General features: G+C 35.8%; 1 protein-coding gene across 1 annotated transcript in view; it reads right to left on the reverse strand.

Annotated features, from left to right (window-relative positions):
- ADAM10 (ADAM metallopeptidase domain 10) overlaps positions 1–25,113 on the reverse strand; it is a 161,808-nt gene that overhangs the window by 28,760 nt on the left and 107,935 nt on the right. The window contains exons 8-11 of the mRNA XM_010374256.2: positions 22,517–22,700; positions 15,238–15,401; positions 9,185–9,368; positions 2,973–3,123 (exon numbers count right to left, since the gene is read on the reverse strand). Coding sequence (XP_010372558.1) covers positions 2,973–3,123; positions 9,185–9,368; positions 15,238–15,401; positions 22,517–22,700 — 683 coding nt within the window. The remainder of the gene's footprint in view (positions 1–2,972; positions 3,124–9,184; positions 9,369–15,237; positions 15,402–22,516; positions 22,701–25,113) is intronic.

Raw genomic sequence — 25,113 nt, forward strand, 5'->3', positions numbered from 1 at the left:
AAATCAATCTCATTTATAATAGCTGCAAAAAAAGAGTGAGATTAATAAACAGAAGGAGGTGAGTTTATTAAATTTCTACAAGGAAAACTATAAAATACTCATGAAAGAAATTGAACAAGTCAAAAAAAAAAAAACAAACAAACCACATTTCATGTTCATGGACTGGAAGAATTAATACTGTGAAAATGGCCACACTACCAAAAGCAATCTACAGATTCAATGTAACCCCTATCCAAATACCAATGACATTCTTCACAGATAAAGAGAAAACAATCCTAAAAGTCATATGAAACCACAGAAGATTCCAATAGCCAAAAGAACAAAGCTGGAGGCATCACATCACCTAATTTCAAAATGTACTACAAAGCTTTAGTAACTAAAACAGCACGATACTGACATAAAAACAGACACATCAACCAATGAAACAGAACAGAGAACTCAGAAAAAAATCTATATATTTACAGCCAATTGATTTTTGACAAAGGTGATTTCTGAACATTCAGTGGGGAAAGGACAGTCTCTTCAGTAAGTGGTGATGGGAAAACTGGATATATATATATGCAGAAAAATGATATTAGACCCCTATGTCTCACCACATACAAAAACCAAATCAAAATGTGATGTAAATTTAAGACCTGAAACTATGAAACTACTAAAAGAAAACACTGGGGAAGCACATAATGACATTGATCTGAGCCAAGATTTTTGAGTAAGACCTCAATAGCAGAGGCAACAAAAGCAAAAACAGGCAAATAGGGTTACACACACTAAAAAGCTTCTGTACAGAAAAGGAAACAATCAACAGAGTGAAGAGACAATCTGCTGAATGGGAGAAAACATTTTCAAATTATTCATCTGACTAGGGACTGATAGAATGTACAAGGAACTCAACAGCAAAAAAATAAATAATCTCATTAAAAAGTAGACAAACGATCTAAATAAACATTTCTCAAAAGAAGACATATAAATTACTAACAAGTACATGAAAAAATGTTCAATTATCACTAACCATCAGGAAAACACAAATCAAAACCATGGTGAGATACACCCAGTTAAAATGACCATTATCAAAATGATCAAAAATAAACAAAGGTGCTGGTAAGGATGTGGAGATCAGGAACCATTAGTTTACTGCCAGTGGGAATATAAATTAGTACAGCCACTGTGTAAACTGGTATAGAAGTTCCTCTAAAAACTAAAAATAGATCTACTATATGATCCAGCGGGGTATACATCCAAAGAAAAGGAAGTCAGTATACAAAAGGGATACCAACAGCCCCCTGTATCACTATGCACAATAGCCAAGATACAGAACCAGTCTAAGTGTCCACCAAGAAACAAATGGATAAAGAAAAGGTAGTATATACTTGATCACAAAAAAGAGCAAAATACTGTCATGTGCAGTAACATGAACGGAAATAGAAGTCATCATGTTAAATAAAATAAGCCAGACATAGAAAGACAAACAGCACATGTTGCTACTCATATGTGAGAGCAAAATAAGTTGATCTCATAGAGGTAGAGAGTTGAACGGTGGTTACAACAGGATAAGAAGGGTAGTGGGGAGGTGGATAAAGAGTGATTGGTTAATGGTTACAAACACACAGAAGGAATGAGCCCTAGTGTTTGATAGCACAGTAAAGTTACTACAGTTAACAATAACTAATTGTAAATTTCAAAGTAGAAGATTTGAAATGTTCCCAAGACAAAGAAATGATAAATATCTGAGATAAATATCCTAATTACCTTGATTTGATCATTACATATTCTATGCATGTATCAAAATATCACATGTACCTCATAAATATGTACAATTATTATTTATCAATTAAAAATGGAATAGGGGCTGGGCGCAGTGGCTCACGTCTGTAAACCCAGCACTTTGGGAGGCTGAGGCAGGCGGATCACGAGGTCAGGAGATCAAGACCATCCTGGTTAACACAGTGAAACCCCATCTCTACTAAAAAACACAAAAAATTAGCCGGGTGTGGTGGTGGGCGCCTGTAGTCCCAGCTACTCGGGAGGCTGAGGCAGGAGAATGGCATGAACCCAGGAGGCGGAGCTTGCAGTGAGCGGAGATCGCACCACTGCACTCCAGCCTGGGCGACAGAGCCAGACTCCGTCTCAAAAATAAAAAAACAAAAAGTATAAAAAATTAGCCAGGCATGGTGGCACACACCTGTAGTCCTAGCTACTCAGGAGGCTGAGGCAGGAGAATTGCTTGAACCTGAGAGGCAGAGGTTGCAGTGAGCTGAAATCATGCCACTGCACTCCAGCCTGGGCGACAGGCTTTTTTGAGACTCTATCTCAAAAAAAAAAAAAAAAAAGTATTGTACAAACAATTGCTTACACTGCTACCAAAGTAAATTTGACAAGTGAAATAGTTATATTTCGCCAAGTTATAAAAGTAAATGGATTCCACATTAACTAAATATTTAAAGATTTTAAAAATATGGAAGAAAGTTACATTTTCACAGTAAGTAACTAAAGAATATGTATTTTTTAGGATTCTTTTTAGTATGTCCTTTTAGTATGTCCTTTTGTTAATACTCACTACACAAATTACTATTAAAAGTAGTCCAAACAAGCCTGGGCAAATGGCGTAACTCTGTCTCTACAAAAAAAATACAAAAATTAGCTGGGTATGGCAGCACATGCTTATAGTCTCAGCTACTCAGGGGGCTGAGGTGGGAGGATCAACTGAGCCCGGGAGGTGGAAGTTGCAGTGAGCCGACATCACGCCACTGCACTCCGGCCTGGCAACACAGTGAGACCCTATCTCAAATAAAAGAAAAAGAAAAAGAAAAGTAGTTCAATCTGCCAATAACAGAGCACTAACCAACACTATTTCAGAAAAAGAAAACAAATAAAAGCAAAGTTTCAAAACCATATGCATCTCAATTTTAAATTTGTCGTAACTGCATTCAGGTAACTTTACAAGAATGTTAACATCACTGAAATTAGCAAGGTACCTGCACTGTTTCCCAGGTTTCAGTTTGCATTTTCTTCCCTCTGGTTGATTTGCATCGAAGCAGCATTCATCTTTACACTGGTCACTATAGCCACAATCACATTCTTCACCTTGTTCTACCATTCCATTTCCACAAATAGGTTGCCCAGATTCTGAGGAAAATAAACAAGACAAGGTAAACAATTGCATGCACACATTGATTTTATTTAAAATTCACACATTCTTTAGATCATCATAACAAAGGGATAAAGGAAAACTTTGATGAGTAAGTAGAACAAACTAGGAAATCTGGAAATCACGAGACCTAATTCTAACGGGGTCTGCTGCTAACTAGCAATGTGATCTTGAGCAAGTCACTTGCCTTTTGGGGGCCTTCAGTTTCTTAATCTGTATAGTGAGGGGATTTGACAGAGGGTCCCTTCTAGAAGTGTAACTTGCAACTTAGGCCATGCTACATTGAGCTTTATTGACTGTACTATTTATATCACACAAATACAAATCAAGTTAGGGCTTCACTAACCAGGAAAAAAAAAAGCCTGTTTTTGCAACAGAAAATTTCAAACATACCTAAAAGTACTAAAAGAATATGTACAATGAACTCCCATGTACCAGTCACTCATCTTTAACACTATCAACAATATGCTCTTCTTAATCTCATTTACTCCCATAATTTTTTTCTGGAGTATTTTAAAACAACTCCACCAAACATATTATTGTCCCTGTAAATACTTCAGGATGTATCACTAAGACATAAAGTTTTTTTTCTTATTTAAACCTAACCATAATAATCATGATCATATCTAACAAAATTAATAACATGCTTAATAACATCTAACAGCCAACTCATGTGCAGTTTTCCTCAACTGTCTCTTTACAATTTGTTGCTGTGAATCAAGTTTCAAACAAGCTTCCCCTAACCCCATCTCCTCCCCTCATGGCTGCTTTCTGAGAGGTCTCTTATGTTCCTTTAACATATAATAGATTTCCCCATTTTTATTTATTTTTACACCATTGATCTGTTAAAGAAGTTGGGTGATTTTGTCTATGAAATGTTCCACATTCTATTTAGCTGACTGTAATACAATCAGTAGGTTTTTTTTTTTTTTTTTAATGTACATTAGTCTTGCTGCTGAACTAAACCAAGCTCCTTAAGGGAAAAAACATGTATTATTTATATCTTCTGTATTCTCACAGACCTTAATGGTATTGAGCCAGATCTTCGTTGATTAAGATTAGACAGTCTCATCTAAGCATAGTGAATAATTTTAGAAAATGTCTTCAGCAGTCTTCTAAAGTTCTTTGATTTTTGTCAACGGAATTTAAAATTGGAATAGAAATGCTCCTCTTTGTAAGATCACAAAATCAAAGAGCTTTGGCAACTGCAAAGAATGATAAAAATCAAATGCCTTAAATGTTCTAGGAAATAAAACTAACTTCCAAGGAGTCTGTAACTTTTGCTAGAGACCATATACCCCAGTATAGGCAAAAACCTCGGGTTTTCTAGGTCTACAATCTGGTGCTCTTTTCTTTCTACTACACCAAATCGACGTGGAAAACAGTCATTGTACAGGCTTTAAGTGGAGAATTGAATAAGTAGAAGGGAACACATACATCTCAACACAGGAACCCATACATCTCAACACAGGAACCCCACATGAGGCCCATCTAAATCAAAAATGTTCTAGAAAGACTGGCTTTATATTCAGATAATTATTTCTTTATGGTAAATTATCTTCCTTTATTTATATCTGCAATATAAAACAGAAGCTTGGCATGAACATACGCACTCACACCGGCCCAGAATAAAGGAGCTGGGACAAAGCCACTTGGCAACAGGGCTGAGAACCCAGACCCTAAGGGCACAGAGGAGCTGAACCCTAATTTCAGGGCCCCCAGGGATGTTGCTGTGGAGGCCCCTGCTCTCCAGAGCCAGACTGGCCTAGGTGAAAGCAGAAAGTTCATTCTTAACCACATCGACTATTTTTTAAAATCTTGGAGGTTATTGAAGCTTCATCTCTGTTTCACTTCAAACCATCTCTTTTGTTCTCAAAAACTAGAAGCATGCACTATTTATAATAGTAAACACATGGAACCAACCCAAATGCCCATCAATGATAGACTGGATAAAGAAAATGTGATACATATACGCCATGGAATACTATACAGCCATAAAAAGGAATGAGATCATGTCCTTTGCAGTGACATGGATGAAGCTGGAAGCCATTATCCTCAGCAAACTAACACAGGAACAGAAAACCAAACACTACATGTTCTCACTCATATGTGGGAGTTGAACAATGAGAACATATGGACACAAGGAGGGGAACACCACATACCAAGGCCAGTCCAGGGGTAGGGGGTAAGGGGAGGGAGCACATTAGGACAAACAGCTAATGCATGCAGGGCTTAAAACCTAGATGACAGGTTGACAGGTGCAGTAAATCACCATGGCACACGTATACCCATGTAACAAACCTACACATTCTGCACTTGTATCCTGGAACTTAAAGTGAAATTAAAAAAAAAAAAAAAAAAAAAAAAGGCCAGGCGAGGTGGCTCACATCTATAATGCCAGCACTTTGGGAGGCCAAGGCAGGCAGATCACAAGGTCAAGAGATCAAGACCATCCTGGCCAACATGGTGAAATCCGGTCTCTATTAAAAATACAAAAAAATCAGCTGGGCGTGGTGGTGTGCGCCTGTAGTTCCAGCTACTCGGGAGGCTGAGGCAGGAGAATTGCTTGAATCTGGGAGGTGGAGGTTGCAGTGAGCCGAGATCGTGCCATTGCACTCCAGCCTGGTGACAGGGTGAAACTCTGTCTCAAAAAAAAAGCAAAAACAAAAACAAAAAAAACTAAAAGCATGCATCTGCACATATATACTAGGTAAATAATGATTTTTATAAGTCTAGTAACAATTTTATAATTCACATGACACGTAATTTAGAAGAAAACAAATAATGAAGTCAGAAAATGTCAGACACATTATTTACTACACATTAATTTTTATTTCATATAAAATTAGTACTTCAAGTTAGTTATTTGCTAACAGCTTAAACAACAGTGAAGGTACTGTTTGTGTTTGTTTGTTTGAGATGGAGTCTCACTCTGTTGCCCAGGCTAAAGTGCAGTGGCACAATCTTAGCTCACTGCAACCTCCAACTCCTGGGTTCAAGCAATTCTTGTGGCTCAGTCTCCCGAGTAGCTGGGACTACAGGCGCACGCCACCATACCTCGCTTATCTTTTTATTTTTTGTAGAGACAGGGTTTCGCTATGTTGGCCAGGCTAGTTTCAAACTACTGGCCTCAAGCAATCTGCCTGTCTTGGCCTCCCAAACTGCTGGGATTACAGGCATGAGCCACCCTGCCTGGCCTAAAAATATTGTTTAAATGCAAAAATTATAATAGGTACACATTTTGTTATAATTTAAGAAAAAATTTTCTTTCCTGTTAATACCTACAAAGCAATATGTACATTTTTAAAAGTCAACTTATATCAGAAGGTTTACTGTGAAAATTCAGTTTACAAATGAAGAATCTTAATGTACCTGTACATTAAGCAGCATTAGAAAAACAACCACTGATAATAACAGTAACAAATTATAACATCAATGGAATTTCAATCTGCCCTTAGAAAAAGGCGGCTTTAAAAGATAAGGCCAATCAATACAATAAAAAACTGATTACCGGGACCTTATCAAAATTTTAAACTTTTGCTCAAGAAAGAACTGTGAAAAGGGTAAAAAGACAAGCTACAGACAGGGAGAAAAAATTTGGAAACCAGTACCTGACAAAGGACTAGAGTATCTAGACTATATCAAGAACTCTCAATACTCCAAAGAAAAGAAAAAAGTCCCACTAGAAATGACCAAAAAACATCGACAGACATTTCATCAAAGATGATTTATAAATGGTCAATAAGCACATGAAAAGATGTTCAGCATCATTAGCCACCGGAGAAATGCAAATTAAAACCATGAGATATCACAACACGCCCATCAGAACAGCTAAAATAAAAAACTGTGAAAACATCAAATGGTAGTGAAGATGCAGAGAAACTGGAACATTTGTGCAGTGCTGGTGAGAACATAAAATAGTATGGCCACCCCGGAAAAGAGTTTGGCAGTTTTGTACAAAGCAAAACAAGCAATTGCTATATGGTCCAATAACTGGATTTGGGAGCATTTATCTCAAAGTAAAAACTTATGTTTATACAAAAAACCTACACATGAATGTTTACAGCTGCTTTATTCATAATAGCCAAACACTGGAAACAGCCCAGATGTCTTTCAAATGGATGGTTAAACAAACAGCAGTACATACATAACATGGAATACTACTCAGAAATAAAACAGAACGAACTATTGATAAAGCAACAATTTAGATGAATCCCCAGGGAATTATGCTGAGTGAAAAAAGGCAATTCCAAAAGGTTGTATACTATCTGATTTTATTTATATAACTTTTTTTTGAAGTGACACAATTTTACATATGGAGAACAGGGTAGTAGGCGGAGGAAGGAACAACAGAAGGGAGGTAAGCATGGTTATAAAACAATGAGGGATCCTTATAATGACAGAACTGTTCTGACTCTTGACTGTGATGGTGGATACATAAATCTACGCATGTAATAAAATTGTATAGAACTAAATATACACAAAGAAAAATGAGAACAAAAAAACTAGGGAAATTGGAATAAGATCTATGGATTTTCTCAATATCAACATCCTGGTCATGATATTGTACTACAGTCTTGCAAGGCATTACCACTGGAGGGAAATGAGTGACTGAGTGAAGGGTACAGAGAATATATTACTTCTTATGAACTGTATGTGAATCTATAATTGTCTCAATAGAATTGCAATTAAAAACAAAATCCCATGTTTATCTGGAAATCTTCCTCAATTCTCCTTTGCTGTCACATGTTTAACCCCTCTTTAAGTGCTCTTAATGTACAAAGATGAATAGGCCTCAGTGTTTCCCCTGAAGAAACCTATGTGAAATAGGACAAGGAAACACACACACACAAAAACCCCTAATACAAAATAAAAATTTAGAGTATGTTCAATGCCACAAGAAAGACATAACAGATGAATGGAAGAACAAAATCTGGTCTATACATAGAATGGAGTATTATTCAGCCATAAAAAGGAATGGAACTCTGATACATGCTACAACACAGATAAACCTTGAAAATATTATGTTAAGTGAAATAAGCCAGGCACAAAGGAACAAATATTGTATGTCCTCACTTACATACCCAAAATAGGCTAATTCATAAAGACAGAAGTGGATTAGAGATTACCAGGGGCTGAGGGGAAGAGAGAGCATTACTGCTTAAAGGTTACAGAATTTCTGTCTGGGATGATGAAAAAGTTTGTAAATGAATAGTTAATGTAATTGATTACATTCACATTCATCACTGCACATATAATTAATGTCACAGAACTGTACATTTAAAATCAGTTTAAAATGGCAAATTTTACGTTATATATATTTTGCTAAAATAAGAAATAATTTCATAGTAACTTTATTCACATTACCCCAAATCCAAGGTATTCATTACAGGAGAGTAAATGTACAAACTAGGACATATTCATACAATGTAATACTACTCAGCAATAAAAAGGAGTAAAATACTAATGACGAATCTCAGAGCTGTATGCTGAGTTAAACAGCCTTCCACAAAAGGGTACAAACTGTGTAATTCCACTTATATGAAGACAAAGCCAATGTACAGTGAAATAAATCAGATAGTGGTTGCCTCTGAGGGTGTGTTGGGACAGAGCTTGATTGGGAAGGGTGATAAAAGAAAGTTCTGGGGTGACAGAAATGTCCTGTATCTTGATAGGTTGTTTACACAGGTAAATGCATCTGTCAAAATTCATCAAATGATGAACTTAAAATTTGTGCATTTCACTTACGTAGAAAACAGAAAAAGAACCATAAACAATATTGAACTCTAGTTAATGATTTGTAGACTAAAATGTTTTTAGGTGTGAAGGATACTGACTGCTGCAACTTACTTTAAACTGCAATAAATCATGAATTGAGAGATGGCAAGATTAAGAAACAACGAGATAAAGGAAATACAGCAAAGTGTTAGCAATAGTAAAATGCAGGTGGTGGGTATGTCAGTAATCACTGTAGAATTATTTCAAGTTGTCTGAATGTTTGAAAATGTTCCTAACAAAATGTTAGGAAAACATACATACCAACAAAACAGTTGTTTCTCTTCTTCTCAAGAACCTGGCTTATATTTCTAATACTACAGAGTGAGAATTTATTGTTGTTAAGTTTGTCCCCAGATGTTGCTCTTGCATACATGATGTAATTGCCATTTTCTTTTTGCCCCAAATTCTTAGATTCTCCTGGTGTGCACTCTGTTCCAGAATCATGCTGTCAAAAAGAATATAAAGTTACATAAACAGGAAGTAAAATAAGGTTTTCAGGTCAACTGATTAAATATAATGTTCTCATCATGGAAGCTTGTGGACTCTCCTTTAAAAATAATCTTACAATTGTTTTACACCTTGAGTAGGAAAAGAATTTGCTCTTTTAGGGGTCACTGTCTTAGAAAAGAAGGAAAATCAGTGGAGGTCTAGTCACAACAATTTATAACTTTGTAAGCAGGGACTAGAATTGAGGACAGTCATAAAAGTCTATTAAAAATAAGCTCACTTACTTTTAAAAGCAGTAACAGTAAAATAAACTACTTTAAAACTACTAAATAGTCTCTAACATATATGTTAAATTACATGTTATGACTAGTTCAGAGAAGACAGAGGTGGGGAAAGACAAAAGAATCAAGAGACTGGCATGGGGCTAAATACACACAGAACAGGAATCTAAGACAGCTAACTTAATAGCCAATACATAAGAAAGATAAGTAAAAATGCTGACTAGGAACAGAAACACAATGACATATTTTAAAATGAAAAATGGTAGAAGCCTAGAGATAAAACCAAAATACTGCTTTGCCGAATAAACAGGAAACCGAGTTCTGTGTACATGTAACATATAAATGCACATAAGTGGTGCTTGGTTTTGATAAATTTTATTCAAGTGTCAGATACATAGAGAAAGATAGGCAGGGTGCGGTGGCTCGTGTCTGTAATCCCAGCACTTTGGGAGGCCGAGGCGGGCGGATCACAAGGTCAGGAGATTGAGACCATCCTGGCTAACACAGTGAAACCCCATCTCTACTAAAAATACAAAAAATTAGTCAGGCGAGATGGCGGGCGCCTGCAGTCTCAGCTACTCGGGAGGCTGAGGCAGGAGAATGGCGTGAACCCAGGAGGCGGAGCTTGCAGTAAACCGAGAATGCGCCACTGCACTCCAGCCTGGGCAACACAGCGAGACTCTGTCTCAAAAAAAAAAAAAAAAGAAAAGAAAAGAAAAATACCAAAGCATAGCTCCCTGAATTTTCTCAAAGTAATGCTTATGAGATCCAGCAACAGAACACTACTACCAGATCCCAGCAGACCCTGCCATCCTGGGTGATATGCACTAAAACAAAAAACCCTCACAATGCCCCTCAAACAATTAGAACACATCAGAAGGAGCAAAAACACTGGACACTGGAGTAATAGTGCTATTTAATTAAAATCTTGTTTTAAATACCTAACAACTCCACTCTCAAGATAGAAAAAGACTACCCAAGGGCGTTCTGCTTTTTCCTAGAGCCCAACTAAGTTACTTTCATTTTCTATTCCCTCTTCTGAGGCAACTGTTAAAATTAAAAAACGTGCCCTGTACTATCACCTTTATTCTTCCTGATACCTCTTGCCTTTCTCCTGAATCTAGATTCAGCATTTAACAACTCTATACTATTCACCAAAATTATCTTGCTTTATGTTTTCATCCTAAAAACATAATGCAGTTTCTGAAAAAGGTATAGCACTAGAATTATTCTCAGCATTAGAGTTTTAGGAAGGAAAGAAAAAAATCCCAACTCTGTATAACTCTTGAGGTCATCACAGAATATCTTGCCACTTTTCAATTCCGTAAATATTAATGAATGTCCAGTGCTATAAAAGGAGGCACTAAAATATAAAAATATAAAGATGAGAAAAGTATTATCCCTAGCCTTCAAGGTACTTACATTCTATTTTTAAAGGATAGCAAATCTTGACATATCCGCTTAGTCTGACTTGCTGCTGCATAAATCAATTAAAGACATTGCTAGTCAAACATTATTTTACTAGGCCAGGGGATATTGTAATAGATCATCATTAACAGGAATAAAAGGGAAAACAGATTGTAAGCAAGCATGCCAGCTATTTGCCATCCTCAGATAACGAATAAAACAAGCACATGAATAAGCAAAACATAAAATAGAACATGAAGGCCATCTTGACTGGACCCGCACAAGTATTGAGAGTTCAAATCAAGAGAAAGGTTTCACAAAGAAACTATAATCTGTTTGACAAGAAAACAGAAACATTTTTCTAACTATAAGAAAGAAAATTAAGAAAACAAAAAATGCATAAAAAAACCTGAATCATAACCTACCATGCACGATAACTATTAAAATTTTGATCTATTTCCTATCTGATTTATATCTAGCTATATCATATTTTAATATAATGTTTGGACTATACCATGTGTACGGTTATAACTTTTTTTTTTTTTGAGACAGAGTCTCACTGTGTCCCCCAGGCTGGAGTGCAGTGGCGTGATCCTGGCTCACCGCAACCTTGGCCTTCTGCACTCAAATCATCCTCCCCCACCTCAGCTTCTCAAGTAGCTGGGACTACAGGTGAAGGCCACCACACCCAGCTAATTGTTTTTTTTATGTATTTTTGGTAGAGACTGGGTTTCGCCATGTTGCCCAGGCTGGTCACAAACTCCTGGGCTCAAGCAATCTGCCCACCTTGGACTCCCAAAGTACTAGGATTACAGGTGTGAGTCACCACAGCCACCCTCCAGGTGTACAGTTATACACACCTTTCTTTCAGCTTAACACTATAAAATGAGCACTGCAAAACTTGATATTTACATGACTGCAGAACATTCTGTGGTATTTTCATACTGTAGGGCCATTTAGGCTGCTTAAAACTTTTTGGTATTATAAATAAAACTACAATGGTTATATTTTCTTAATTTTTATTAAGGGCCACATTCATTTACATCATATAACAACATAGATCAAGATTTCAACAGGCAGACATGGGAAGGAACTGACTTCCTTGCGGAGGAAAGTTTTAAAGGTCTGTGAATTACTTAATTTGACAGATGAGGGGAGATAACACTAGAAATATTCTTAAACCCCAAATCATCAAACACCCTAAACATTAAGATAAGGAAATTGTATCAGCAATATTAGAAAGTAGTAGAAGTTTGTAAGCAGAAGTGGTATTATTAGCACTGTATTTACACGAAGGTGAATCTGGTGAGAGTAGGTATGTATTAGAATTTTCACCCTGAGAGACAGGAACTTTGTCTCATTTGTGATTAAAACTTTCCACAACAAAGTTTATAAAGTAGTTTATAATAGGTGCACAATAAATATTTCAGATAGGATAAATAAATATAAGAAATAATGTGAACCGCTCAGAAAAAGTAACATTGACATCAGTACAAATGCATAAGAGAGAAAGAGATTTCAGATAAAGATGTTAAGGGAGACGCGTTCAGGTGTTTATGATTCTGGCTAATCTTACTATTAAGTTACTCAACAAATATTTATTAAGCATTGTGTAATTTGGATATCTGTCCCCCCAAATTTGATCCCAATGTTGTTGGTGGGGCCTAACAACAGAGGCCTGGGTCATGGGGGCAGATCCCTCATGAATAGATTAATGCTCTTCCCGAAGGGTTGGAGGTGGGTGCGTGAGTACATTCTCACTCTCTTAGTTCCTGCAAGAGCTGGCTGTTAAAAGCCTAGTACCTCGGCCGGGCGCGGTGGCTCAGGCCTGTAATCCCAGCACTTTGGAAGGCCGAGGCGGACGGATCACAAGGTCAGGAGATCGAGACCACGGTGAAACCCCGTCTCTACTAAAAATACAAAAAATTAGCCGGGCGCCGTGGCCCGCGCCTGTAGTCCCAGCTACTAGAGAGGATGAGGCAGGAGAATGGCGTGAACCCAGGAGGCGGAGCTTGCAGTGAGCCGAGATTGCGCCACTGCACTCCAGCCTGGTGGACAGAGTGAGACTCCGTCTCAAAAAAAAAAAAAAAAAGCCTAGTACCTCCTCTCTCCCCGACCCGACGCTCCCACCGCCCCCACTCTCGCCATGTGATCTCTGCACATGCCAGCACCTGTTTACCTCCATCATAAGTGGAAGCAGCCTGAGGCCCTTACCACAAGCTGAGCAGACGCCAGCACCATGCTTTTTGTACAGCCTACAGAATCATGAGCCAAATAAACCTCTTTTCTTTATAAATTACCTACCCTCAGATATTCCCTTATAACAACACAAAACAGATGGAAGACAACCATCTACTATGGATACAGATGGCAGAATTAACAACATGTGCAAAAGAATGGGGTATAATTGAGTGTGGTAGGCAAAGAATGTGAACCAATTTCTCCATTAAACAATAATATAACATTAATTTAATAAAAACATCTCACTGGCAGGTAGGAAAGAGACTAGACAAGAAGTGAAAAAGAAAGGTCTAGATTCCCTACTACAAGTGCAGTTCACAGATGAGCACTAGCAGCAGCAGCATTATCTGGGAGTATGTTAGAAATACAGAAACTCAAGCCCCATCAAAGACCTACCAAAAAAGAATCTGTGTTTTAAGATTCTCAGATGATGTATATGCACATTAAAATGAGTGACCTGGGACTATAGGCCAGAACAAGTAGCTGGAAGGGTACTAAAATTCCCCTGGTAAGGCCTGGAACCAAGATGACTTGCTCTTGAAAATGCAAATCAACTATGAACAATAATTCTCTGCTCATCTCTAAAATTCCAAGCACTCTTTTAAGAACAGATCACAAAAGCAGTCAAGAGTTACAGAGATTAAGCACATTTTAAATACCTTATACAAGAACATTAATAATCTATCAATTTCTGATTGGGACGTAGAAGAAGAAAGACTTGCAACTTAGTGAGATGGCACCTATTTTACAAACATGGGAAAAATTAGAGAAGTGCATTTGGGGATTTTAAGCTACAAGTAGATGACTTATTTTTAAAAATCATAAAAACTTGCACTTTTCCAAGTGATAAGGTGAAAGTAAAATGAATTTCCAAACAGTTTTCAAGTGTACATTTCCAAAATGTTATCTTTAATAAGCTCTACCAAAATCACAAAGAGAGAATATCATTATTTAATATTTCTGTGTTGTACTGATCTTTAAGGTCACTTAAAAGATTAATATAATGGACTGGGTATTAGATAATATCAAAGATTGTTGTTAATTTTGTTAGGTATAATAACCACATTGTGGTTTTATTAGAAAATGTCTAGTTTTTCAGGAATATGTACTGAAATATGTAAGGATAAACAGAGTTCCTTTAAATAGCAAAGAAAAAGAAAGAAATACGGATAGAAGTTATGGCAAAATCTTCAGTTTACTGGCTCTGAATTAGGGGTTGACAAAGTAGCCAGCAGCCTGTTTTTATATGGCTTAACTAAGAATGGCTTTTCCATATTTAACAAATTGTAAAAGCAACAAAGACTGTACAACAGAAACCAAACGCTGCCCCTGAAGCCTAAAATGGTTACTAGCAGGCCCTTTACAGAAAATGTTTGCTGATCCTTGTTCTAAATTATGGGCATATAAGGCTTTGTTGCACTATTTGTTCTACTTTTGTGTATATTAGAATTTTCTCATAATAAAAGATTTTAAAATATCAATCTCATTCCACAGTAGATAAAAGACTTTAAAATATCTCATTCCCTAAAAATGCTTTAACAGAAACAAAACAAAAAAAGAATTTCTCACAATTTGCTGAACATTCAAAATGTACTTTTAAACAATGAATAATGATTCTCATTCAAAAGATATTTGAGTACATTAGGTACTAGGCATTGTTCTAGGGCCAGGAGATACAGATATTATTTTGTCTGAATAAGCCAGATGAAAATTCCTTGCCTTCACAGAGTTCTGGCATTGTTTTGCTTACTTTTCTCATTTTAATCACAAACATTCTATCTTCCTCCCTTTCAGTATGGTCAAATACATTACCATGCTCTGACATAAAAACTAAACACTTGTAAGTACATTTGTTTCACTGTAAATTTAAAATAAATCACTCAACGCAAAAATCAGACTAATAAGTATTTTTTAAGCTAATAATTAGACAATACTTACTGGGGACCCAAAGTTGTGTCCAACTTCATGAGCAAAAGTAATGTGAGAGACTTTGGGAGGTACATGAGACCCATAGTTCTGAACAGTAATAATTCCAGTGTTTAAGGACTTCTTCTTACCATCTGAATAGAGTTTACTTTTTTCACATATTCCTCCAGAGCTTCCTAATCCAGAACAAAAAAATGGCTAAGTTAGCATCTATTTCCCCTTATCCCCTAAAAAAGTAATATATGCTATATTAAATGAAAACATTTTATATTTTAATCTAAAATAGAACTGGTACTCAAACATATCACATATGCAAAAGTTTCTCTGGTCTAAGACTAAGAAGTCACTTCAAATAAAAGTTTTAATGACACTCATAAAGAAACTCCCAGGACTGAGTACACAACCTTCACAAAATGTTCTTCATAATCAAAATGTCCCCCAAATTTTGTTCCCATTAATTTAGGAAAACAAGTATTTACATTTCCTTTCAATTTGAATATATCCATATTTACATTGAGTCAAAGTGTACATCCTCTCATCTTTTAAAAAGAAATCTTATGATTTAAGTTAAATGAAAGTTGAACAAAATATCCTCAAGAAGATTCTGAGAAAGTCACTTCTACAAAAAGCAGTGACGCACATGAGTACATGTCCTGAGATACAACATACAATGTATTTGTAAAAAAAGAAAATAATTATGTCGAGAAAGTTAAAAAAAAAAAAAAAAAAGAGGGGGTGGAGGAAAGAAGGAAAAAGAGAATACGGGTGGGAAGGAAGGAAGAGATAGAAAGCAAATGCGGCAAAAGGTTAATGATTGATTAATCTATCAAGAATTCACCATTGCTGAGCGCAGTGGCTCATGCCTGTAATCCCAGCACTTCTGGAGGCCAAGGCAGATGGATCACTTGAGGTCAGGACTTTGAGACCAGCCTGGCCAACATGGTGAAACCCCATCTCTACTAAAAATACAAAAATTAGCTGGGTGTGGTGTTGCACACCTGTAATCCCAGCTACTCGGGCAGGAGAACTGCCTGAACCCGGGAGGTGGAAGTTGCAGTGAGCTGAGATTGTGCCACAGCACTCCAGCCTGGGTGACACAGTGAGACTCTGCCTTAAAAAAAAAAAAGAAAGGAAGAAGAATTTCACCATACTATTCTTGCAACCTTTCCGCAGGCTTGAAATTTTCAAAATAAATTTAAAAACTGAATTATGACTGTTCCAATATGTCTTTAGGGCACTATAAAAATTTAAAGATCACTAATAAAAGCCGTAGTTTCCACTTAAATATTTTTACCATTTTTTCATCTGTTCATTAACAGCGACTTTAGAATTTAATAGCAAAAAGACAGTGCTTTCACAGCTAAAATCAATTATGAGAAACTGGAAAAATAATAATAGGAAAATCAGAAAACGTCTGGTCAATTCATGCCTTTATATAGACATTACACTGGTAAGATCATATTTTCTTTTAATTAACTTTATTATTAAGATTTTCAGTGAGAAGTTATTTAGTTTATATTTATACTTAAAAGTTTTCCCTATTTGATTTTTAAACGAAATACAACCAAATGAATAAGGGTATTACGATAACTGCTCAAATTAGCTTTCTATACACAAGTTACAACAAAGTTACTAAACCATTAAAAAAAAAAAAGTCTAATATTGTTTCTCCTCCCCTTCCCATTCTGCCCGCTTCAAAAACAAGTCTAATATTTAGAATCACTAATAAAGCATGTAATAGAAGGCAATTCAAAACAGGTCTACAAGAATGGTATTATACTACAACTGTTGCCTTGCTCCCCTTAAATATAAGAAAACTATATGGCAACAAAACACAAATTTGAATTACTGTTACTATTTAATTCAGAAAGCTGAAATGAAAACTATATTTCAAAGAAAAGTAAACTAAAAGACTGAGTCACATGCAAATTTAACCCAGCAAGGGGTTGAGAACCTTTATGATATTCAAAATTTACTACCTTTTCTACACTGACAACTGAGTAGAGAGAAAATACTAAATAACTTGTCAGTATTTACTACATTTTCCTAAGCTAGTTCTACTTTTGAAGCTGAGTCCTGAGGAGCACATCATTATTTCTGGAAACCAGAAAATATATAAATAAGTATTCTGTATATAATAATTATTGTACACACAGCATAGTTTTAAACAAATAGTAAATTAATATCCTGCCTTAGTGAAGATTTGTCATGTGCATATTGGTCCAATGCAGTACTGTCAAACTTGAATTAAGCATAGAAGACTCCACACTTCAAATCTTTATCAGTTAAAAAAAAAAAAGATAAATAGGCATATTTTAAAATCTCTGATAATACACATTTTTCTGCACTTTTAGGGTCTGGTTAATTTAAGAGAAGAGTATACATAAATTAGAATATATTATCCTGAAATATAGTAATTTATATATTGCTTCTTAAAAACTGTTTTTGGTCTTTATGATTATTGCTTATATGAAAGTTTAAAATAGCCAGGCACAGTGGTTTACACCTGTAATCGCAACACTTTGGGAGGCCGCGGCAGGCCGATCATCTGAGATCAGGAGTTGGAGGCCAGCATAGCCAACATGTTGAAACCCCATCTCTACTAAAATTACAAAAATTAGCCAGGCGAAGTGGTATATGCATGTAATCTCAGCTACTCCAGAGGCTGAGGCAGGGGAATCACTTGAACCCGGGAGGCGGAGGTTGCAATGAACAGAGATCATGCCACTGCACTCAAGCCTGGGCAACAGAGCGAGACTCTGTCTCAATCAATCAATCAATCGATCAATGGAAGTTTAATATTTGTTACAGGCTAATAGCATATGTTGGAGTAACTTGATTATACAGGAAGAAATAAAATACTATTTGTAACTCTGAAAGTTATGGTTTAATTTTTTAAATACTGCAACTAGTTTTGATATGCCAGAAAACTCAGTAATGAGGTATTACATATACCCACAGCTAAACCATTAACTCAAACTCAATTGCTACATATTTTAAATTTAAGATTTTATTATACATATATTCATCATTGACAAATATAAGTTGTGAATAACAATGAGAAGGGTGAAATGTTTTAAATTCAGGTCAAAAGTAATTATTGATGAATGAGTCAATGAGCAACAAAGAAGTATAATGACAATTTTCTATCTGCAGGATAGTTTGAGAGCTAAAGTCAGAGTATCCGTCCTAAACTTCAAAACAGACCAACTCCACCCCACTCCCCCCAAAAAAGTCTTAGAAAAAAATACAAGAGTAATATCATACCTTGACATATTCCATAAATACAGTTTTGATGTGAGGAGGCCAAAAATTAATAGTAACATGCTGATCATACAATACTAATCTGAGCAGTAATTCTGGACCAGACCATAGTACTACTCCCAGAAGTGTTACTAGGAAATGTGAGAGCACAGTCATTTGGCTTTCAAGTCTGGAGAGCACTACTCACATGTAAAGGGTAGGGATCAAAGATGTTAAATATACAAGGGGTCCAGACAAGCACAAAATGCCAATAGAAAGTGTTCCATTGCAATATTCTAATGATGTAATTTTCCCAACATTTGAAATTATACTTTTAAACTATGGGTTAAGAATAAGCTGTGGGTTTTCCCGAGAACCCTGTGTTAAGTTCTGTATGCTCTCAAATTTTAATATGTAATATCAAACTAAAACACAGAATCTAAAAAAACAGAAGAGACTATTTCTACCAAATGAAATGCCTCAAAAAATGTTCTTCACAAATAGAGGAGTACTAAAGGTTTCAGGACTAACTATAGAGATGAATTCCAAAGCCAGCCTCATTCAATGATGAGGCTGAACTGAGACTCTGTTTATTCAGTTAACTGATACGACCTATAGGTAGAAACATGAAGACTCAAAGGAAGAGCAAAGACAGAATTACAATGAAAAAATAAACAACTAGAAGAAAAATGATTTTCCTGAATTTATAGACAGAGAACAGACAAGAATCCTGTCTCCCACCTCTCAATCCATTGCTCTTCCCATTATGCCATGACAATTACTCAAAATTATATCAAAATATTATAGCTTAGTATGATTTTATAACTCTTCTCTCTCAAGAAAGAAGAAAACATTCCATCAATATATAACCTCTACTAAGAAGCAGAAAACATTTCAGCTGCTTATTTGAAACATCTAAGAAAAGGCTAGGATGTTACTGTGTGTGTGTGTGTGTGTGTGTGTGTGTGTGTGTGTGTGTGTGTGTGATTTTATTTATACATATATAAAATACCTAGTAATATAATTGCCAAATGAACTGAATCTGGAGTCAAAAGGTCCAGATTCCAGATCCTGTTCCACCTCTAGCTGTGTGATATTAGGTTGGTCACAAAGTTTCTGAACACAAGTTTCCTCATCTGTAGAAAGGAGACTATAATACCTACACCTCATAAAGGTATTGAAATAATCAAGACTAAATATATAACATTCCTTATTTTTAAAAAAAATTAAGTCAAATATGAAACTCAGTTCAGCTAGTAGTAAGGGCAAAGACAAGTGAAGAAGAAAGCTGGCAGTGTTATTTCAAGGCAGATAACCTACACTAGAAAAAGCTGGACCAAAGGGACAAAGATCCCTTTTCTTTCCCACTTTGGCCTCTATTCTTCTATGTCTGCCCAGCCTCTCCCTAGCAGCTCTTAGAAGATGGCTTCCAAGAGCTGAAGTTAGGGGTTTAACATAGAGTAATCGAAGCAGATACCTAATGTCTGATATAAAGAGAGATAATAATATAAAAGGAAAAAAGGCAGAGGCGGGGAAAATGGGGATAGAACATTGACAATAGGAGTCTCAGTTTTCTATTTTGGTTGCCAATCACCATATTTTTGCTCATGAAGTACACAGGAAGTATCTTGTTTCACCTTCATGAAGACCCTAATAATGAAAATACAGAGGCGGGCGGATCACGAGGTCAGGAGATGGAGACCATCCTGGCTAACATGGTGAAACCCTGTCTCTACTAAAACTACAAAAAATTAGCCTGGCACGGTGGTGGGCGCCTGTAGTTCCAGCTACTCGGGAGGCTGAGGCAGGAGAATGGCGTGAACCCAGGAGGTGGAGCTTGCAGTGAGCGGCGATCACGCCACTGCACTCCAGCCTGGGTGACAGAGCAAGACTCTGTCTCAAAAAAAAAAAAAAGAAAAGAAAAGAAAAGAAAATACAAGTAACATGCCCCACCATTTTCAATTCAAAACTCTGCCCACCTCAGGAAAATGAGCAGCATCACAAATGGTGATCCAAATATCACAAACAATAAGACATAAACACTGAGTGTCCCAAAAGCCCATAACTACAGTTTAATCATGAGGAAAACATCAGACAGATTCCAAATAGAGGACGATTCTAAAATATACCTGACCAGTACTCCCCAAAACTGTCAGGGGAGGAAGGATGGAGATTTGAGAATACCTAATCTGTTCAATTTTTTGTAAATCTAAAACTGTTCTAAAAAATAAAGCCTACTTTAAAAAAAATAAGTAGTTGAATCTAAAGACATGAGAATATCTGAAGATTTAGGAAGAATTTTACCAAATTCCCACAGAATCATTACATTCTTAAATATAATAGTCTATAACTTAAAATGCAAAATGGCAGGAAGTTTTTAGTTTAAGATCACAAACTCACTTACCCAGGAGGCATTTTGTGAGCAAGCTTTAGAGACAAAAATATTAATGTGGTGCTTCTCAAACTTCAGTGTGCATCAGAATCACTTTGAGAACTTGTTCCAACTAAGACTGCTGGGCTCCACACCTATAGTTTCTGATTCAAGAGACCCGGGTACGGCCTAAGAACTTATATTTCTAACAAGTTCCTAGGTGATGATGATGGTGCTAGTCCACGGATCACACTTTGAGAACCACTTATTTGAGACTTCAGAACTACCATATTAATGGATATATACAAACAAAATCATATGAGACCCTGAGTTTTTAATAGTACTTACTAATGAATAGGGAGAAGAAATCACAAACTTTGTGATAAAATCATCCAAACATTGAAGGGGCAAAGAGATTTCAGAGTATAGAAGTTTCACACATGAAAAATCACAGGAAAGAGTGAGCTGTACAATCTGCTGACCAATCCAAGTAACAAAAAAAGCACAGATTATCAAAAAAGACAAATATCCAAAAGTACTGCACTATTAATATGCAGCCCATGACATAAACTTGTACTTTAAAATGATACCATGAAATTGAGTACACTTTAAAACATAGAAGAAAAACAAAAGAAGCTATGGCAATTGTAAACATATTAACTTAAAATAATGACTTTTAAAAAAGGAGAAAGAAATATAAAGGAAAATAAAGAACTACTTAAGATCTTAAAATATACAAAACAAATCAAAGAACAAACTAATAAGAATAGGAATACAAAAGCTTCTCTTACTCTGGATAAAGCAGAAGTTTTTGTTTTTGTTTTTTAAAAGATAGAAATGAATTATCAGAAGGAGAATTTGTTGTATATAGCTCAGAAGATAATATACTATTGATTAAACTCTACTTGGCACAATTTATATTCAAAGAGCCTGGGGTCCTTTCTACTCATCTTTCAATTAATAAATTTGGATTTCTAAACTAGGAAACTGAACTTATACGGTAAATCACTGCTCCTCCACGACACTCCACCCCCACTGTAATGGGAAGGGTATTGTTCCATCCCAACATTATCAATGACAATAGCTTTCATGGCTAAGGCAGAAACTCAGCAGAGTATGAACCCAGGTGATGATGTCAATGGAGTTGTGGGTACCAGGGACTTCCTGCCTACATCTCTTTCATGCAGTGCTTCCCTTTTATTTGAATAAAGGCTAGAAATAAAATAATTAAGGTAGACTTTCTTTTCTACCTGCCACTCTTGATGAGGATTTCTCTGCTCTTTATCTCACTACAGAAGAGAGAGCAAGACAGTTTTCCTCTTTTGATTCTAAGTACCCTATTTTGGGGAAATATATAACATTTATTAACTTTTGTGGAAAAATTAAATTTCCCTTTGGGTTTCAGAATTACCACTTTTTCTCACAAAATTATTTACTTCATTTGGTCTATTCAAATGTCAGGAATCAGGATATTTCCCTGTATGCATTTCAAAATAAAAAGCTCCTTCATCTATTGTGCCTTTTCCATTATGCTTATGAGTCTTGCCTAACTCAAGTAGCATAAATTAAGATATTATAAGGCATCACTTTCTCCTATACTTTGAAAATTCAACATTCCCTGAAAACTCCTCTTTGTTTCAAGTAGTAAGTTAAGAAGTATTTAATATGATAAACTACCTGAAGGTGCTCCAACCCAAGCCAGACCAAGTACGCCATCATCAAAATCTCGGTCTGTGAAGACATAGGCCAAACAGTAGTCATCATGATTCTGCTCAGAATTCAATTCCAGAAACTTCTCCACACCAATATTTGGGAAACGGAAAGGATTTGTAGGGTCCTTCTCATCAGCAGTTGTATTGATCTAAAATCCAAAACAATAATTTAGTAAGTAATTAATGTTAGCAGAGCTTTAGTGTAAATGTCTGTTCACCTTCTTCTGCATATACCTGGACAATATGCTCCCATGGAAATCAGGCCTGAATTAAGGCTTCTAAGGTTGTTCCCACTGCCCACATCCCTGAGCTGATCACAGAAGGCAAAACAATAACAACAAGTAAAAAAGAAGGGCTAAGTAGGGAAATTAAAATTGAAGATGTTAAATTTCTGAGCAAGTATTCACCAGATTGCTGAACACTGAACACTTGGGAAGAAAAAACAAGTTTTGCTTTCAAAAGCTCAGTAAAGGAAGTAAAGTTTCTCAAATTTAATTATCCGAACAAGTCTCCTTTAGTCCTAATCTCCTACATATGGTGACACCTACAAGGATATAAAACCCTGTATTTTAGCTAATTACTAGAATATAAAATAGGTATCAAACCCAAGACTGTCAGTTCAGCAGACAAATCATTTTCCTGGTTTTCCTTGCCTAGAGAGTCACATGAGCCAAACCAAACTAACTGCAAGTTTATTTTTTTTTCCTGATTGTGGGCAAGAATTTTGCTTTCTAATTTAAACTCACTTCTTTTACTATTTCGAACTGAGTTATTTCAGAATGTTTCTTTTGACACTTAGCTACTATACTCCTACCACAGGTTCCTCCTTCGGAATCTGAATAATCTGTTCTAATACCAGACTTCTATTAAACAAAAGCTTTTATTTATTAGCCCCTGCATCCTTTCAGAGACCTGTCTGTCTCCTATGAAGTCCTAGAACAATTTGGCTTTCTCCAGGTAAGCTAAGGCATTACAATATGAAAGTAAATGTTTTTACTGAAAGGCAAACCTCAGTCTATTTGAAAATGCTGGCAATAAGAGGATCATATAATGGTTGAAACAACAAGAATTACAGGTCTCTTTATGATCCGTACTCTCCAGTAAAACCAAGAGGCTCAGAAGCAGAAAGGCAAAAACACCACTGAGGGCAACTGCTTAAGAATAGATTTTAGAACATCTAGTTTATCTATTAACAATTAACCAAAAACAATCAGTTATGGCCATTTAACACCAAAAAAATTCAAAAACAAGCAGACTGTATTTTACAGATACTCCATGCTTGAAGACATGCTGTAGATGGCTTTCTCCCACTAAATATAAAAACGAAATTTCCTAGTAATTCTCTAATACTGGCTATAAATAAAAATTGCATCTAAGGCCAGGCACGGTGGCTCATGCCTGTAATCCCAGCATTTTGGGAGGCCAAGGCGGGCGGATCACCTGAGGTCAAGAGTTCAAGACCAGCCTGGCCAACATGGTGAAACCCTGTATCTACAAAAATACAAAAATTAGCCAGGCATGACGGCGGGTGCCTGTAATCCCAGCTACTTGGGAGGCTGAGGTGGGAGAATCGCTTGAAACTGGAAGGCAGAGGCTGCAGTGAGCCAAGACTGCGCCATTGAACTCCAGCTTGGGTGACAGAGTGAGACTCCTTCTCGAAAAAAAAAAAAAATTGCATCTAAATTGTAATTACCTATTATTTAAATGGCTTATTAATATTTGCTGACATAATATAAATTTTAAATTAATAGGCTGTGAACAACCTTCAACAGATAAAACTTTACTAAAGTTTTAATAAGAGTTAAGGACTAAAAACAACCAACTACCACATTATTTACTTATACACATGTATTTGTTCATAATACAAATCATTTTCCTCAAAGGGCATCACTAAAATGTGTTGAGGTGTTCTCTATTTTTCATTATTTGCATTTTATTGCTCTGCCTACTAAACAGCAACACTTAATACTTCTTATCATTGTTACTTGCTCATTTAAGGATTTATATTGCTCACAGAATACATGAAAGCAATTAATTACGAACAATTCTTATACTGTAAATCAGTAAATCACATTTCACCTTAAGAAAATCCAACACTTAATACTTCTTATCATTGTTACTTGCTCATTTAAGGATTTATATTGCTCACAGAATACATGAAAGCAATTAATTATGAACAATTCTTATACTGTAAATCAGTAAATCATATTTCACCTTAAGAAAATCCAATTTAAGATTTAATCATACTACTTCTAAATTTAAGGACTACCTACAGCTATGTGGCTGAATGTATATACTAAAATTTTCTAGTACAGATATTTTATCTAACTATATTTCAAGAAAAATAGGAAAGCATAAATATTAAGGAACCCTGTGGCAAATACTTTTGTGAAAGGATGATTTTTTAAAGTTCGATTGTTTATTTAGTATATAAATACTGTTTCTTAAAAAGCTATACATATATATTTAGAATATTCAGAAATTTTTTGAAAAAATAGCCTAAATTTGTCAGTAATTTATTTATTTACCTATAATTTATAACATTAAAACTAATACTATGTG

The sequence above is a fragment of the Rhinopithecus roxellana genome, chromosome 5 (assembly GCF_007565055.1).
Source record: "Rhinopithecus roxellana isolate Shanxi Qingling chromosome 5, ASM756505v1, whole genome shotgun sequence".
NCBI classification, from domain to species: domain Eukaryota; kingdom Metazoa; phylum Chordata; class Mammalia; order Primates; family Cercopithecidae; genus Rhinopithecus; species Rhinopithecus roxellana.